Source organism: Alosa alosa, chromosome 4 (genome assembly GCF_017589495.1).
Source record: "Alosa alosa isolate M-15738 ecotype Scorff River chromosome 4, AALO_Geno_1.1, whole genome shotgun sequence".
Lineage (NCBI taxonomy): Eukaryota > Metazoa > Chordata > Actinopteri > Clupeiformes > Clupeidae > Alosa > Alosa alosa.
In genome coordinates this window covers 17,641,842-17,660,800 of record NC_063192.1, presented here as the reverse complement: position 1 = coordinate 17,660,800, position 18,959 = coordinate 17,641,842, and the positions used below count along the sequence as shown (strand labels likewise).

At 41.6% G+C, this 18,959-nt stretch overlaps 1 protein-coding gene across 2 annotated transcripts; it reads left to right on the top strand.

The window, feature by feature from the left end:
- The first annotated feature begins 2,893 nt into the window (after nt 1-2,893).
- On the top strand, nt 2,894-18,655 carry phf8 (PHD finger protein 8). 2 transcript variants are annotated; one of them, XM_048241111.1, is made up of 22 exons: nt 2,894-3,222; nt 4,900-5,160; nt 5,277-5,362; nt 5,507-5,627; nt 5,881-6,041; nt 7,039-7,180; nt 7,356-7,542; nt 8,049-8,211; nt 8,359-8,446; nt 8,535-8,641; nt 8,791-8,882; nt 9,618-9,707; nt 10,172-10,477; nt 12,054-12,142; nt 12,280-12,449; nt 13,661-13,752; nt 13,872-13,990; nt 14,226-14,539; nt 14,701-14,796; nt 15,163-15,272; nt 15,391-15,751; nt 15,869-18,655. In XM_048241111.1, the coding sequence occupies exons 2-22, from the start codon at nt 5,063-5,065 to the stop codon at nt 15,955-15,957; spliced, it is 3,081 nt and encodes a 1,026-aa protein (XP_048097068.1). In that variant the 5' UTR covers nt 2,894-3,222; nt 4,900-5,062; the 3' UTR covers nt 15,958-18,655. The 2 variants fall into 2 exon arrangements, with proteins under 2 accessions (XP_048097068.1, XP_048097067.1); XM_048241110.1 differs by having other exon boundaries at nt 4,833-5,160.
- The last annotated feature ends 304 nt before the right edge of the window (nt 18,656-18,959 follow it).

The window sequence follows — 18,959 nt, the reverse complement described above, 5'->3', positions numbered from 1 at the left end:
ATTCATGTATGTAAATACTACTGAAATGAAAATGTTTATTAAATGACAATGTATTATAATCCTATGAGAAGTAGTGTTTGAATAAGGTAACGTGGTACTAAATACTTTTTCCCAGATTAGGATTAATATTGAGACGAAAGGTAAAGATGACATAATGTGTTTGAGCTAGGCTCAGTGATTGGTACCAATACCAAAATCTTAACAACTTCAAAGACATTTTCATTTACCGTGTGCATCAAATAAAGATTTTATGTATGAACAATCATTCAAATCTTGTGTGTATTTATGGGCCAAGAAGTCACTGTAGTTATGTGTTAAATGTGCAATTCGAGAAGTGGATGGTTTCTCTCCAAGGTTCTCTTGAGAAAAGAAACATAAGTGTGTAATTATAGAATTTGTCTATATACCACTGGTAACAACACTGTGTGTGACCACAGAATGTTATAAATGTTTTGTTTTTTTATTATTCATGTTTGCACAAATAGATGTACGGTAATCATACCTCATAATTGTATAGTTTAGTATATCCAGAGCCTTCATAAACACTTTCATTTAAAGGGTAGATTTACTTGGGCTGCCACTGATTAAGGTTCCAACTTTCAAAAAACTTTTAAAGTGGGAAGGCTTTCCCAGAGAGGTGCCCACATTGACTCCCTCTCGTCCACACACACACACACACACACACACACACACACACACACACACACACACACACACACACACACTTACTCTCAACCTGTTCCTACTTGCACTGTGTCTCCAGGGACGTGACAGCAGTATGTGGGTCAGGAGTGCTCCCTGGGCTGCCAGCCCCCGCGGCCCCCTGCAGGCCGGCTACAATAGCGGCACCACGGCGGGTGCCATAGCTGGGATTCCCTGCCGTAACCGAGGCGTCCTCACCCAGGGCACAGACACAGTGGCAGCGGTGCTGCAATCAATTCATCAATCCTGTGACTGCTGCCGAAGCCAAATCACCCCCAACTCCAACCCCAGGGCCGGGGCCAGGGCCACCATGGCAGATGTGGGGGCAGATCGGGAGACATCCATAATTTCCCACACCCACTTTGGATCAGGGAACTGAATGTGTCACCGCAGTCAACATAAGTTCAGCATGGGGTGGGGGTGTGATGGCGGTGGCCCCTCTTCTTCAGTGTTATAATTTATTGAAGGAAGGGGTATAAGATATCAGAAATTCTTGTGAGGAATCTTTTCTCACTCTTGAACCAGTAATATGCTGAAGAGGCTAGAATAATTAAATACAATAGATAAGGGGCAGCTGGCCTACTGGTTAGCGCTTCGGACTTGTAACCGGAGGGTTGCTGGTTCGAACCCCGACCAGTAAGAACGGCTGAAGTGCCCTTGAGCAAGACACCTAACCCCTCACTGCTCCCCGAGCGCCGCTGTAGCAGGCAGCTCACTGCATCGGGATTAGTGTGTGCTTCACCTCACTGTGTGTTGAGTGTGTTTCACTAATTCACGGATTGGGATAAATGCAGGGACCTAATTTCCCTCACGGGATCAAAAGAGTATATAAATAAATAAATAATTACTACCATTAATTATTACCACACTCTCTTTGAAATAAATAACCCTTCTGCAATCAAAGGATGCCTAATGACTAACAATCCGTATACTCCTTACATGAGTGTTACATTGTATTGTGGTACTGGTACCCCTATAACACTCAGTGCTGATCTGCAAGCCGCAGCCAGGGGCTTCTCGTAGATAGTGCTCTCTATTCGGCTCTGATAACACTAAGCCTGTGTTGCCACCTGCTGGTCAGTTTTAAGGCTGTCATTTTTTCTGTGATGTCAGAGAATTAATATAATTCTAGGATTAACTGTCTACACTCTTCATACATCTCTAATCTAAAAGTAGTGATCTATGGCCTTATACTGAGTCCTCTGTAGAACTAAGGCTTATCGGGGGTGCTGTGGCGCAAGTGGTAGTAGCATCCACACCACCTTCGGGTCCAAGTGCCCACAGGAACAAGGGTTTGAATCTGACTTGAATTTTACAGTCCCACCCCATATCTTTCTCCCACTTGCTTCCTGACACTCTTCACTGTCCTATCTGAAAGTCAAAAAGCACCCCCCAAGAAAGATATATATAAGTTATTTAAAACTCTGAATGCAGCGAAATATTATTAATTTCGTCAAAAATAATATGTTCTTTTATATATATATTTTTACATATATTTTGTATACACAGTTTGATACAGGTTTATACAAGAGTGTGACAAAATGAATAATATAATAATATTTCGCTGCATTCAGAGTTTTAAATAACTTTGTGTTCGTTCTTACATTAACGTGATTAGTCCAATGTCTGCTCCATTTTCTCCACACATTTCATTATTTCATTAAAATAGGCCAATGTTATAAATGTTGCATATCTTATGCAAATTACAATAGAAAGGACTTCAATCAATTACAATTTCTTTACCATACAAACTTCATGTAGCCTTATGTTTGACAACAGACTTTGACTTATTTAAGGCTTACAAGAGAGAACATCATTCTGTGCATGACTAAAGTTGTGTGCAAAATTAACTAGGGAAGCCCGAAATTAAACAAACATACAACGATTTCCATTAACTAATAATAATAATAATAATAATAATAATGATCAAATTCATACTTGACCTCTGCCCCTGCACATTCAAATAAACTAGGCGACTGAATGCTAACTGATGTTGATGACTGAGGATGGTGGAAACTTAACTTCAACTTGAAAGTGAAACATTAATTGAAGCCATAATTGAAAAGCAAGCATAAAGCAATTTTTGTTATTCAGAATGGTTTAAGTTACTATAAAGCACCAAGAACAAGTCTGAGTTCTGTCAGAGTAGGCCTACATCTATCTTATTATTTGGCTTAGCCAACTGGCCTTAGCATCCAATGAAAACGAACTTTATTGTTCACAGAACTGTAGACAGTGGTCGCTCCGCGGATGGATTGAAATGGCACAGCTGCACTACGAGTCTTTATGTCAGAATTGTTTTAGAATTCGCATTTTCAGGCTGATTTGTTTTACTTCTAGGATAACACATTGAGGAATGATTTGTTTTTCCTGTATATTCACAAGCAGTAATGTAAGATAAACGGTTAATAACAAATACTTGCGATTAGAAATAGGCCGCTTTGAGCCTCGGGTTTTCGTACGAATTCCCACCGCCATGGAACTCTTGGCTCTGGCGCAGCCTGTGACAATTTGCAATCGGTAAGATGCATTTTCTGTGCCTCGTTATTAAGTGACTACAGTAACTATCTAGGACTCTCTGTGGCATGTTTTTACGTTGTATTGTATTTAGTTGACCAACTTAATAAGTCTTTTAGCATCTGAGTCAGATTTGAGTAATCTTATCACTTGTAAATAGCTCACTATTGGCTTGTGTGCTTGCTAGGTTCAGGTTCAGGTTACTATTAGCTGGCTTACGTTAGCTAGTTTGCAACGTATCTTGCGGAGTAGATAATTGTTTGTGTTTGCTTACAAATAGCAATTCAAGAGTTTAGCCAGGTAAACTATAAAACGTCTACAGCTCGACAGTGTTATTTGTATTAAAGTAAGAGCAAGCACCTTGCTACGTGTAACAGGGGCTAACGTTAATTATGTAAACCATGTTAGCTATCGATAGCGTGCTGTAATGTTTACGTGTTTGGGCTTACTTTTTTTTCTTCCTAGCTAGCCAGATGTATTAATATTAGGGACAATTTGCTGTCCTGTCTAGCTTGCATCCTGGTCACTTGCAAATTTAGTGGCTGAAGTGTTTATTTTCTGTAAGTTTGGGAAAGCTTAAAGGGCTAACGTTAGGACAACACTAGCTATTTAGCCAGCTATTCAAGCTAGTTTGTAACGTTAGCTGGCAGGCTATTAGAACTAAATCTAGCACTGCTAGCTAGTTCTAGCTTACTGCATACTTAATTTGCATTGAAATAATATGGCCAGTGCTAGGCAGTTAGTTCTCAACTTTCACGTTCAAGTCGGCTAACATTTAGTGTTAGCATGTTATGTAGCTGGAGCCCACCAAGGATTCACTAGCTTGCAAGATAGCACCATGTTATTTATGCAAAACAAACAACAGACGAATATTCTGAGTCCATTTATGAAGCTACTCAGTGTAACTTCAGCCAAGGTTAACAAAATTACTCGTCATGCACTTTGCTCTAAACACATCAAACCTTATTGATACTCTTGCAACTCAGTTATGGCTTGTAGAGTTAGCATAAGTTACAGCTACAGCGTGTAAAGCTTGGAGTATTTTGACAGTTAGCAAGCGAGGTGCGGGTTGACAGATAAACCTCCCTTTAATTTGCCTGGGATTATTCTCACGCGTACCTTATTGCTTATTAATTTGGAGTTATTGCGTTTTAAGCATTGCATCATTTTACTGCGAGGCCTTAAACACTAACGTTAACGTTACTGTGCTATGTTACTGTAGCATACCGCCTTGTTTTTGAATTTACTGACGCACCACCCGATGACTGATCGTCTCCCAGATAGTTAAAAATGTAGTTGGCCAGCTAAATTACTACACTGTGCCTTATGTAAGTGGAAATTAGATATGAGAACGTAGTCTGCAATTTGGCGTTCTCCATGAGCTATGTTTTGTCTAGAGTTGACTGATTTAACGTTGAGAGCATCTCAAACAATACCCTCATCACACATCAGCGCGCAATGGGTCTAATAGCAGTATAACGTTGTTTTCTGCCGACATTTTTCATTTGCCATAATATGATGGTTTTTCTTCATCAGAGCACAGTGTAGTAATGTGTAGACTGTATACTTATATATAAAGGTATTCTAACACGTACTCATTTACTCTGTCACAGGTGTCACATCATTTGTTAGTTAACACAGTGCCTCAGGTGAGTCCTGAATTTCTCTTTGACGTCTCAGGTCATCAGCTGGAGGAAGTCCACTGTTGCCACAAAATCTTCAGAATCCTGCTTGGTGACCTGCTAATTGTGCATTTGCACAAATCCAGAACTCGCAGTTCAGTTTGCTTTGAGATTACAGCAGTCTGTGAACAGAACACCAGAATATTATCCACGGAGTCAGCATGGCTTCAGTTCCTGTATACTGCTTGTGCCGACTTCCCTATGATGTGACACGCTTCATGATTGAGTGTGATGTTTGTCAAGACTGGTTTCATGGAAGGTGAGCTCAACTGACATTTTCAGGAGATTAATAAATTAACTGTGGACCTATTGATTTGCTTATGGAGCAAAATGTTTTAAAAACTTTTTTTTTTCTCTCTTTCATTTATTTCCCAGTTGTGTTGGTGTAGAGGAGGACAAGGCTGCAGAGATTGACCTCTATCATTGTCCCAATTGTCAGGTTTCACATGGCCCCTCTGTCAGTAAGTATCAGTAATACATGTCTCTTTTATATTACGTTTCAACCATTTATGCCACAACTGTTTTGTTACTTTCTGATCTCCTATAGATCTTGACCTTGCCTTTTGATTTCTCATCTGACTGCTCTTCTGTGTCTGTTTTTGTAGTGCGTAAGCGACGTGGGGCTCACAAGTCAGATGTAGGCGGTGGAGTGAGGGATCCAAGCCGACCAGTGAAGACTGGCAGCGCCCAGTTTGTGAGGGAGTTACGTAGCCGCACGTTCCCAAAGTAACAATTTTAAGCCAGTCATCTTTTGTTGAAAGCATTGTTTCCCCCCATCTCACACCAACAATATCTAGGCCAATTGTAATTTCAGAAGTTAACATGTCGATTCTGTATTTATTTGGACTTCTACTATCTAGATTCTATTGGTTTCTCTAAATTCTTTTTTTTTTTTTTTACCAGTGAGCACTATTGTAGTGGCTGTCAGTTTCGACCTTGAATATTGTGACTCACAGATGAGTGCATGTGTGTTTGTTAGTGCGGACGAGATCCTCCTGAAGCCGACTGGGGCCCAGCTCACAGTGGAGTTTCTGGAGGAGCATTCCTTCAGTGTCCCTGTCATGGTCCTGAGGAGGGATGGCCTGGGCATGAGCCTGCCCCCATCATCTTTTGCTGTCAGTGATGTGGCGCACTACATTGGTAAAAAAACATCTCCCAATTTGAAAGTGGTAGTTTAAGGTGCTATAACCAATGCATTATTAATACGGCTGTGTTTCATCATTTGAAGACGTTTCTGATGTAGATGAATACAGCCATGCTGTCACATTGAGAAACACTCAATTACAGCTTCTCTGTAGAATTGAATAATTTCCAGTGGGACTTTGAGTTAAGGCCTTCAAAGCCTTAGAGCTCTATTTAAAACAACCACACAGTGTCTTCTGGTGTGTTTTGTTAACAGGGAGAAACCCTAATTTGGATTCCAAGAATGTAGATTCAGGCTCCTTTTTAATGTTTGTTCCAGAAAAAAAAAATATTTTAAAATGTTTTACTGACCGAGTCAGGTAGGGTCTCAAGAGAGGTATTGCATTTTTTTCTTTCTTTTTCTGTTGTACTGAATTTGTACCAAACTATTTTGTCCAAACTGTAGTATGAACCAGAGCCATAGAAAGAGAGAGTTGCGACACTCTGATGACCCCGCCACGCAATCAAAATTCCAAAAAAACCTGTGCTGAATGACTGTATGCTGTATCGCAGGAGGGTGGGATGTATTTCTGGATACTGGAGGGCGTAATGTAGTAACTCATTGACTACTGACCAAGTGATTGGTCGTTTTCAGTTCCAAAACTTCCATAATCAGGAAACTGACATGCGCTGCCGTCTTTTTCCACGGTCTCTTATGGGAGTGTCGCCTCTCTGTTTTCTCTACCACTGGTATGACCCAAACCATGGCTTTTCTGTACCGTTACTCTTCTAGTTAAAATAAAGTCATACAGAACAAAATGGTAAATCACAACACTCCCAAAAATGGAACATAACAGTCCATATGTAGCTGTCAGAAAGTTTAGAGGAAGAGGATCTGTAGTCATACTGTAGTTTTAAACTTTTCCTACATTCATAGTTTTTACATATTTTTTTTGTGTTTTGTGGGGAAAACCCCTTGAGTTGTGGTTCATGCTTCATTTTGATGTGTTTACAGGTGGTGACAAGGAGATTGATGTGATTGATGTTTGCCGCCAAGCTGACCTAAAGATGAGACTTGGGGATTTTGTTGAGTACTACAACAGCCCCAACAGAGACCGAGTGCTCAATGTGATCAGCCTTGAGTTCTCAGAAACCAAGTATGTCCATATGTCTCTTTCTTATCAGTTCATTTGTTTTATTTATTTATTTTGCTCCTGTATATTAGCATTCCGCTTGTTTTTTTGTAGCTGCGTTGTAAGATCCTCCAACTGTTGATCTTTTACTTGCTCTTAGATCTGTAATTTATAATGTGTCTCAAATGTTGTCCTTAAGGTTGTCTAACCTGGTAGAAACCCCAAAGATAGTAAGGAAGTTGTCGTGGGTGGAAAACTTGTGGCCTGAAGAGTCTGTGTTTGAAAGGCCCAACGTGCAGAAGTACTGCTTGATGGGTGTGAAGGACAGCTACACAGACTTCCACATTGACTTTGGAGGAACCTCTGTGTGGTATCATGTTCTACGAGTGAGTAAGCCAGCTGTATGAACCCCCAAAAAAAAAAAAAAATATGCTCAACTAAGTAGTAGGGCTGTGTATTGTCAAGAATCTGGCAATACGATGCGCATCACGATACATTACGATTCTATGTATTGCGATATATTTCAATACTGGGTGAAAGGCGATATATTGCAATTTTTAAGTCTAAGATTAGAAAGATATTAAAAAAATATTTACATATTATAAAGAAGACATACGCATTTAAGATACAAAATGTAAGTAATAGCTTTAGACAAACAATTCAGTATACTGTACAGGACAGTTCTGCCTATGTCAATAACAAAATTGCATGTTAACATTAATAAATTAAAAAAAAATATTATGTTTTTGAAAATCGGTACAGCATTGCCGAATAAAATATTGTGATATTCAAAACTATCAATATTTTCTTACACCCCTACAATGCAGTGGCAAACTATAAAGAGGCAGTCAAATATGCTGTGATGGAATTCTTTAAAAAATGTTTCTGTCAGGGTGAGAAGATCTTCTACCTAATCCGTCCCACCCCTGCCAACCTGGCCCTGTTTGAGCGCTGGAGCTCGTCGTCCAATCAGAATGAGATGTTCTTTGGCGATCAGGTGGACATGTGCTACAGGTGCTCTGTCAAGCAAGGAAACACGCTCTTCATTCCAACAGGTACCGAGATGTCTGGTGATACTTAATAGTGACAGTAGATGTTGTGAGTTGTCCCATGCGTGGAAGAAATGTTGAGTCATTTTCTTTAATGAAACAGAAAATATAGGGATGCTTCACACACTGCTTTTTCCATTACTTCCTCTTCAGGATGGATCCATTCTGTTCTCACACCTGTTGACTGCCTTGCTTTTGGGGGCAATTTCCTTCACAGCCTCAACATTGACATGCAGCTTCGGTAGGTTCAGTTCTTGACATGATTAAGTTGACTTAATTTCATTCATTGATGTTTCTATTTTAATGTGGTTTCACATACTCATTTGTAGTGCGTACGAAATTGAAAAAAGGCTGAGCACTGCAGACCTGTTCAGATTCCCCAATTTTGAGACCGTTTGCTGGTATGTTGGCAAACATCTTCTGGATACATTCAGAGGTGAGTCTTTATTTTGGATTTCTGAGCATTTTATATGTTGTGTGTACAGCTTATGGATTGTTTTAACTGTTACAAGTAAGTCCTCTATGCCTGCAATCTCATAATACACATTAAAAGCATTGCCATTATGGTACACATGTTCTCTGTAGGTTTGAGAGAGAACAGACGTCATCCTGCCAGTTATCTGGTCCATGGAGCCAAATCTTTGAATAACGCCTTCCGGACCTGGACACGTAAAGAGGTAGTGTGTCTTGCAAACACACATAACATTTTAACTCATTGAATGCCAAGCTGTTTTCGGAAGCTTTGTCCTAGAGTGCCAGCAATCTAGACCATTGTTGATTATTTTTGTACAGCCACAGCATATTCTGTGTTATAGCTATGAACACATACAATGGCTTGTTTAAAAGGTGAGACTTTAAGCTCTCAGTGGGTGCAAACCGTGTATTTCTACACGCCTCTGTTCCTGAGAAATCCCAAGCTAAACAGTGGCTAGTTTTCATCAAAATCACGGTTTTTTTCTAGAAATGGAGATATAACGTCTTTCATGAAATATGAAGTGTTGCCTGTAAACTTTCCGGGAAGTGATCAGCGAGACCTGGCGAGACTGCCACCTAGTGATAGACCCACGAAAATGGCCTGGTTTTGACCTGACGTGCATGCGTCACTGATTCGACCCAAAGCGGCAACCGAGTTATGATAAAATGTCCAGATAAAATGTCCAGATTGTGCGTTTTCATGAGTTTTCGATCGTCATATATTTAATTTCCATTCATCACAGAGGTCCCAAAAATTACATATAAGGTGTGTTAGAGTGTCTAGTTTCGTAATTAAAAAAAAAAAAAAAAACGTTATATTACGTTTTTGGCACTCAATGAGTTAAAACATATGGATATATTTAATAAAGTACATGTGAGGTTGACTTGACCCAGCGAGAAGCAAGATTACTGACTCAGGGATGTGTGTTTCTTTTCAGTCACTGACTGAGCATGAAGATGAAATCCCAGAGACCATAAAAACGCAGCAGCTGGTTAAAGACTTGGCAAAAGAGATTCGACTGGTTGAGGTGAGTGAGTACTGAGTGGTATCAGTTTCAGCTGATAGACAGAGACAGGACATTATTGAACACATGATTGGGGCGGGTCAAAGTGATGTCAGTTTCAGCTGATAGACATATACAAAACATGTTTGAACACATGATTGAGGTGGGTTGGTTAGAAGAAGATATCTAGACTGAACAGGTCAGCTGTGATTAGCATAATCGGTTATATACAGTATTTCAAGAGTGCAATTGTTAGTTATTAGGTGTGGCAGAGCAGGGATAGATTACAAAATGCACAGACGGTGGTGCCCTGCATTATGTAATTTTCACAAGTGCAGAGCCTAATTCTCTGCTTGACACTTGACAGAAAGGTTGAGGAGTGGAAGTCAATGGTCCTATTATCTATTAGCAGAAGTTTTGTTATGCACTTGTAGTATGTGTTGTCTGAGTACCAGCATGTTTTGGTCTGTGTCTTTTTGCCTTTGTAGGATATCTTCCAGCAAAACCTGGGTCGTGGTGGAGTCCCGTATCCTGGCCCACCGGGTTTCCAGACACCTCACCCCAAAGCCCAGGTATCCTCCCCTCCGAACTCGGGGCGCCCCCCAGGTAAGAAGAGAGGTCCTAAACCCAAAGACATGCCCATGGGAGGAGGCGTGAGTTCCCCAAGTCCCAAGAAGAAGAGCCTGAAGAAGGAGATCAAGACGGAGGCAGGAGAGCTGGACCTTCTGGAGATTCACACCAAACACACGCTCAAGAAGTTTCAACCCGGAAATAAAGCCAAGAGCAAGAACAAGGTCAGGCTCTACCGTTAGTGTTCTGCCTGCCCTGTTCCGTCTGCCCTGTTAGTGTTCCGTCTGCCCTGTAGTCACAAAATAGGCTAGTTACTACAGTCATTTGCTGCAGATATCGTGCTTCTGCTTGGGATTAGTACCGCCAAGTGCCATTTTACACCCACAGACATTATGGAAGACAGTGGAGTTTTAAAATGACTTCTGTAGCCGTGAGACACAGTCGGCCTGTCTGTACTCAATTTTCATCAGATTTTCCTTTCTTTTATGTTGGTCCCTCCTGTCATTATACTGACGTTTACCCATGGCTCTATATATTTGTCATTCAGTTATATGTCCCTTACTAGCAGACAATCCAACATATTTAGCAAAAGGCAATGTAGCAAAGACCCTGATTATATTCAGATTGTATGTGCTTAGTGGAGTTGAGATTACTACTAAGCGATTTTCGAGACACATTGTACCAGGGAAAAGGTTAAGCAAACAGTGTTGGAAAAATTGCCTTATTCTTTATGGGGAAAATGTTAGGCCATACTAGAGAGCAGATCAAAGGTAAAAGCATCCAACGGGGTTTGCCTAATGTATTTGGAAGGTTAACATTAACGTAGTCAGCTGACGGTAAAAGGCTGTCTAGTCAAAACTGCAATGGGAGAGTATATATTAGCCTACCTGAGTGTCATCCAGGTGCACATGGAAGCTCTATCGGAGAGAATGGTTGTCAGGGGTGTTTGAGATGTGGCGGGAACATTCGGTGAGAAAACACACTGAAGATGGATAGTTAAAGTTTTAAATTCCTCTGGATTTTACATTTGTGGATTATTCCCTGGGAGGAATTACTATAAAACAGCACAGATACTGCGCAAAAGAGGACCAGACTACAAACTACTTTGTCACACACGACAGAAATAGATCAGTAGGATGGCAGGTTTACTCCTTTCTCTTGTCAGGGGTCTTGTTGAAATCTTTGGTTCCGAGTCGTACTCAAGTTCCCCTAGTCGGTTTCACACTGGTAACGCTCTCATTCCCTTCCGCTAGTATACAAACAATTCAAACTCTTCCATATCTCACTTCCCTTCTGAGACTCATTCACCATTTTCAAATATGTGGGGATAAATGGTTTAGTTTATGTTCTATTTGTTGATCTTTTAATTTATTTTTGTATTAATTTAAACATTCACAATATATGATTTGAGATTCATAAAATGTTTGTCTTGATTGTCTAATGTAATAGCATAGCTGCAGCTGTCCAACGTATTAATTCACAACAAACACTGCCTGCGACTTCTAGGGTCAGGGATTTTGTTTTTGTTGCTTTGGCTCTTTGATTGGGCATTCAGGCGGCGCATGTGGTACAGAGGAGTGCTGTTACGGATCCTGGGTAAAACATGCGCCGCTTTTACGACTGCTGCCAGCCAACTGCATTATCGTTGTGTCCTGCGTCATGTTGTGTAGTGTTAAATAGGCTTGGTTGTTGATTGGCAACTGTGGGAAATACTTACAGCACAAGGAACTTAACATGTCTCCTGTGCATATCTGAAATTACTGTATTCATGGTGTTTTCTAACTGATTGACTCTCTGCAGTTGGAGCTGCCTTCAGCCTGTCTGGATGACTTTGAGGGCAAACTGAACAAGAGCAAGCTGAAGCTGGTGCTGACCAATGGCAAATTAGGGTAAATCACAGCTTCTGTGTCCATTGTGCTTTTCCCTAGTTGTTACTCGTTTAGTGTCACCATGTCAGTCTTACTGCCATATCTCGTCCTCTTACGTGTTGGTTCTTATTTGGCACTTCCCTCTCGGTGTGTCACAGGAAGAAGGGAGGTCGAGGGGCGAGCTCGAACGGAGACAAGCGTGTCTCCCAGTTCCAGCCGCTGCTGCCCAGCTCGGCTCTGTCCGACATGGACTCCGAGGACGAGCTGCAGATAGACGAGTCACCGCCCCCTCGTCGCAAAGCAACCCCCAACAAAAAGAAACTAGCGGGTGAGGTCCTACATCCTGTGTGTCCCAGAGGTGTTCTCGATGAAAGCTGCTCTTGTACCTAAAATGTGATTGGATTTGGGAAAACCCATCACATGGTGAAATCAAAAATCCTTGATTATTACACCGTTTCAACCCTCTCTGGTGAAATTTCACCAACTTAAGGATTCTGATGTTCTCATGTTGCTAGGATGGAATCAGAATTTTAAGTTGGTTAAATTTCACCATGTGATGGGTTTTCCTAACCTAGAAATCTAGACGCACCCTAGCGGCTGCCAGGGCTAGTCTAGCAACTCTCTGTTGGCTTGTGAGCTCGAAAAATGAAAATTCTATTTGGCTTGAATTCCCTGCTACTTGAAAACAAATAAGATGGATGTTGCTGTTGGCGAACAGTGTGACACGAGTTAAGCTTTTGTTAAGTTGGCAAAAGTTTGAACTAGCCAACTAGCTCCGCTGGTGGGAAAGACAACAGATTATCCCGCCCCTCGGACTGAGCACTGCGAACGGTGAGTGCCCAGACCCTACATTTTAATGTGGGTCTGGCTCGCCAGGCTAGGGTTTTCCCTGATCCCATCACAAATGTCCAACCATCCAGAATCTTCCTTTCCCCATGAGCAGGTGTATATGTGCCCTCACAAATTTCTAACTTCCATTTTTTGTGTCTGAAGCTATTTTGTTGTTTTGCTTGCAAAGCATTCCAGTAGCTGAAAAAAAGAGGGGAAGCAAATTACAGCAGGGTCAGAAAGTCCAGTATAAAATATGTCTTTCCATCTTGCATGTAGGAGTAAAGAGTAATGGAATTAAATTCCCTGTGCTCAGAGAGTTGAAAAAGGTTTAGAAGATCCAATTGGAAACTTTTAACCATTTTAGGGCACTTACCGGTACTTCTTTTCGAATGAAAAGTCTGTATGACAGACCATTTTAAGAAACAACTGTACCGAGACAGGAGTGAATAGGATTTCTGGACTAAGATGTGAAGGTTGTGGATATCACAGTGGCCCACACATACAAAAGATGTCACTATACTCATTCAGCTGATAAATGCTAATAAACACAATAAATTGAAAGTACTGCATGGGACAGGTATTGTGTCTGAAATGCCTCACCCTCCATAATCACTCTCTTCTAGTCAGGAATAAACATGCAATCCTCTGAGAAGATATATTTGAATATTTTCCAATCTTTTGTTTTTTTACTTTCTGACTGTGCGGCAGCTGTGGGACTTCCCAGGAAACTCCCGCGGGCTAAGCCTTGCTCAGACCCTCATCGTGTGCGTGAGCCTGGGGAGGTGGACTTCGATATCGAGGTTAGTCTGATGCCAGTCCTCCCCTCTCGTTTTGTTTTAACCGTGTCTGCCAGCTGTGGGATATTGCCAGGGTTTGTTTATCTTTGCGACATACTCCTAATGATAACAACTGTCTGTAGGAGGACTACACTACGGATGAGGAGACTCTAACAATGCAGGCAATGAAGGGTGGAGCTGGGGGGATCCTGGACCTACTCAAGGCCAGCAAACAGGTGGCTGGCCTGGACTCTGCTCTCAGGTACTCTAGCTAATCATACGGCCCCATCAATATTCACAGTAACCACACTCAGTGTCTAACATCACAGTAATGATTACATTAATACAGTAATTCTAGTTAAAGTGTTTTTTTCAGCAATAATAAAATGTTGTTTTTTTATTATGGGTATTGCTCCATATTTCACTGAAGGTTTAAGAAATATCTGGAGTTGTACATACAAGGGCATGAAACTCCTGTTTTTTTTTTTTTTTTCAAGTGAGGAGGCTCCTGCCTCTCCCAGCACAAGAGATGCCATTCAGGGCATGCTGTCCATGGCCAACCCTCCCTCCTCTTCCTCCTCCTCATCGTCGTCATCCTCTCCTCTCTCTGTGTCCGGCGGAGCCGCCGAGGGAATGCTGAAGGAGAGGGGCCGGGCCACCTGGGTTGCGGGTCCCAAGAAGAGCGACAAGAAGGCTGTGGTCCAGCGGCCAGGGAAGCGCCCAATCAAGCGCCCGGCCCGTCACCTCAGCGACGACGACAGCCCTGACGAGCAGGAGACTCTGGGGACTTGTTTTAAGGACTCCGAATATGGTGAGAGCTCTCAGCAAGAAGAACATGTGTGGACATGTTTAGAGGGAGGTCTGAATGTTCAACCTCCCTAACCTGTAGCAAATGTACCAACTTTTACATTTTACTGGTAATAATAAATGTCAGTGGGTGGTTTTACATTGTGCCTCAAACTGGTCTATCAGTGTACCCCTCCCTGGAGTCTGATGAGGAGGACCATGCCTCAAAAGCAAAGATGAAAAGGAAGAGGAATTGGGACGATTCGCCCTGGAGTCCAAAAGGTATTGTCCCTTAAAAAAGATAAAATCCCTGTGCACTGGCTGTTTTCAGGTCCCAGATGCTGGTGATGTGCAGGAATATCAGGCTTTAAGAAATAGAGATCATCACCGCACACTGGTCAAATATAAGGAATTGTTTATAAGTAGCGAACGACGCATTTCGTCGTGGGCTTCCTCAGGTTCGCTCTCCCTTATTGTCCATTCGCTCTCCGGACCGTCCATTACTCGCTTCATCTCAGTGGACCAAATGTCTTCTGTTGGGAATGGGAAATGCTGACTGTAAAGGGATGTTCCGCAGAGGTTTGTTGTTTTTCTTCTACTCCTGTGGTCTGTGCTAATGTGTGTCTTTGTGTGTGTCCATTTGCACAGCCCGTGTGACCCCAACACTGCCCAAGCAGGAGAGGCCGGTTCGAGAGGGAGTGAGGGTGGCGTCTGTGGAGACCGGTTTGGCGGCTGCTGCTGCCAAGCTGGCACAACAGGTGAGGAAGGTGACCAGCATGGTCACCACCCTGAGACTGAACTACAGGACAAATAAACCATCCTTAAAGTGGTCTAACCACTCAGCGTTTTTTTTTATTTTCCTCTCCCTCGCTACAGGAGCATCAGAAGACCACCAAGCGGAAATACACCAAAAAGCGCCCGTCTGCCCCACCGCCACCTCTGCCCCAGGCCGAGCTGGCTCCCCCGTCGCCCCTGATGCCCAGTGAGCCCCCGCCCGAGGCCGTGCAGGAGGAGCGCAGGCTAGAGGCGTACTCGGCCAGCCTCCTGGACCACGAGTACACGGCGGGACCTGGCCCCTTTGGCCCCGGGGGGCCAAGAGGAAGTGCCGCCATGGCGCCGGGAGTCTTCCTCACGTCCAGAAGGCCCTCACTGTCTCCACAGAACAGCAGCAGCTACTCACCCTCTGCCCCATCCCCGGCTGGCCAGACCAGCCCTGGGGCTTCTGGAGGAGGACAAGGTTAGGAGTGGATTGGAACGAACACACACACACACACACACAGTATACGTTTAACATTGTGACATTGTTTTGTCTTTACAAACATTATTTAAACATTATGGTGTCCTCTACTTACAGGGAAGCGTCCAAAGAAAGGACTTGCCACGGCCAAGCAGCGGCTTGGGAAAATCCTGAAAATCCATCGGAACGGCAAGCTGCTCCTGTGAGAGGGGAAGCTGCCACATGAGATGGAACCAGACAGTGGAAGATGGGAGGCTGAGAGGATAAGAGAGGAGAGAGAGAGAGAGAGACAGGAAAGGACAAAAGGAGGGCGGGCAGATTTAAAACAGGAGGATGGAGCGAAGCAGTGATGCCCAGTTCCACTTCAGCTGTGGTGAACAAAAAAACAGAAATGTACATTATTTTGCCTGAAAGAGGCTGTGACTGTAAACGGTTGGGAGAGGAGACTGCAAGCTGAGCAGAGCGTCGCTGGTATGAAGCATGAGACTGAGTGACTGATGTTCCGTATTTGTACATTTCTATGTCATCCATGACTCATTCCTCAAATCTTTCAGTGCTCACATTTTTATCATAAGCAACATCCCATTGGTTTTTGATAAGGGGGGTTGGGGGGGTGTATTTAAGATAGAGAATTGAACTCATCTGACACCTAACCTATCATGACTTGAGTGAGTTCATATGTAGAAAAGCTTTTATGTAATGATTTTATATCTTTTGAGGATTCAATTCAATCTGAATTGTGTGTGTTTGCACACCATGTGTTTGCGCACCATGTGTTTGCGCACCGTGTGTGTGTGTGTGTGTGTGTGTGTGTGGAGCTAAAGCAAAAGGCTTACATCTAGCCTCTTTTGAGTTCTGTGTTTTTATATGTGGAACAGTTACAGCACACATAAGATGAGGGATTTCAGTGCTAACAAGGGAAATAACCATCACTGTTTCAAAATAAGAGACTGTTTTCCTTATAAAGGAAAAACTGTTCTAATCTAGCCCTGATCCCTTCTAACCTACCCCACCCCACTCCACTCCTGCAAATGTTTGTATAATAACATTTTTGTATAGCATTATCATTGCAGTGACCTAGTCTGTGTGAAATGTACGAAATTTAGTTTTTTTTTTTTTACTTTACATGTGTACACATGCCCTTCCTCCTCCATATGAATCCCCTCCACTCATCTTTTTAGTGATTATGCTTGTCTGAATTCTGTTGTATTATAATGTTATAAGTGTTTGTTTCAAGAGCTCCCTCTTAGACCCAAGTAACTGTAGATATCCAAACCCTGTGTACTTAATCCGCTTGGCCAGCTTGTTTATTAATGTTGCAATGCAGTCTTTTAAAACTCATTTAAGAATGTGTGTGTTTCTAGGTGTCTATATTTTTTTAGTTGTCCAGTCACCCAGGATAGGCAGTAGGATGCCCTTATGCGAGGAGACTGGCTTTAGATCTGTCCTGTCTGCCTTCATGAAATTGTGTAGTCCACAAAAGCTTGATAAACTGTACTGACGAACAAGTAAATAAAGGAGATGTTCTTCAGGTTAGGAATGGCAGTGTTTTTAGATGGAGGAACATTAATGGTTAAGCTTAGGAGAGTTCATACATGTCATTGTATATAATTGTTGTAATTTTATTTTCATAGTTTTAAACAAATCTTTGTTGCATCACAAACCTTCTTGATAACATGACTTCTGTAAAAAAAATACATAATTGGTTGGGAAATGTAAGAAATAGTTGTTTAGTTGTTATTATTTGTATGTGGTAATTATTATTTTTAGTTGGTCTTGTTTATTGGTAATATTGTAACAATGAAGTTAATGTATTCAAAAGCGCAGTCCTTTGCTACTGTTCATTTTGCTATCTTTTCTTTTAGTAATTAATATTAATAACTGTTGTCAAAATATTTGTTGGGTATTTTTTTAAAGATATTTGGTCCAGATGGCTTAGATATAACATTTTTAAACAAAGTAATTCATGATTTTTGCTGTACCATTATGCGTTGAATGAAATGCTTTCACGTTCACACAAAAAAGAGCTATCAAGAATCCCTTTCTCACATATACGAATGTAATGATGTCAATCACAAGCACCACTAAACATTCAAAAGTTCTACATTTTTTTCATTTGTAAGACCTATATTATTGTTGACTGTCCAGCGATAGACCTACAGTAGATTGAGTCTAGTTGGGGCCCTATAATTCAGTATGGCAAATTGAAGAGGTCATATTTGTCTCAGTTGGATGTTACCTTTCAGATGGTACTGGTGACTTCCATAAAGAAATTATTTTTTTGAGGTCAGCAAAAATGTATTATTAGTGCATCAGTTTTATTGTCAATATTTGTCAGTTTGTTGCTTTTCAGGCCTGTGAACCACTGTACTTATTGGTCTTTTAGAGACTTATGATACTTAAATTTAGAGTGTATGGTGGCATACATCTCCATTCTCAAGAAATGGTCATGATTGCTGAGTGAAATTCACATCAAGGATCACAAAATTGTATTCAACTCTCAATTGCCCATACTACAGTGTAGCATTGTCATTTATTATCTACCAAAATGTTTTAAATGCCATGCTTTTCTTTGACGTTTTTCAATTTCTAAATGACTCCTTTCCCACATTCTTTTCAGATCTCATTGTCATGCATTTGATCATTTCTGTGCTCAAAGTTTTTTTTCCTTTTGTTTATATAAATTAGTGTGGTTCACACAATTCCTCTCAGGGTTTATTTTGTATTGATTATGAATTTGTTGTTACTACATTAATGAGCACCTACAAATGTCACTCAGTTCACTCCAAATCTGCTTTTGCATATCATACTTAAAGAGTCCCATACATAAACCATCCCCTGGTTTTTGGAAGTTTAGAATGGATTTTTCAATTACACTCAATTAAAGCATATTTTTTAAAGTTACAGCATTGCTTCTGTTTCTTTTTTGAACAAAATAAGTACTGTGACACCCTCTGAATTCCTTCACATAAATGTAGTGTAGGAGTTTGAGGTCACGCTGGGTATGCATCTGTAGACACTTAAAGGAGAATTCTGACCATTTTTCACATATATCTCTGTTTCTCAAGGTCACCGAGTACTGTCGGTAGGAAAAAATCAGTGCTACCTAGCTGGAGTTGCTGCAGCTAACAGCAAGAGCAGCCAGGCAGCTACATTGCTACACTCTGGGGATATAATCATTATCATGCCCCCAGAGTGTAGCACTGGA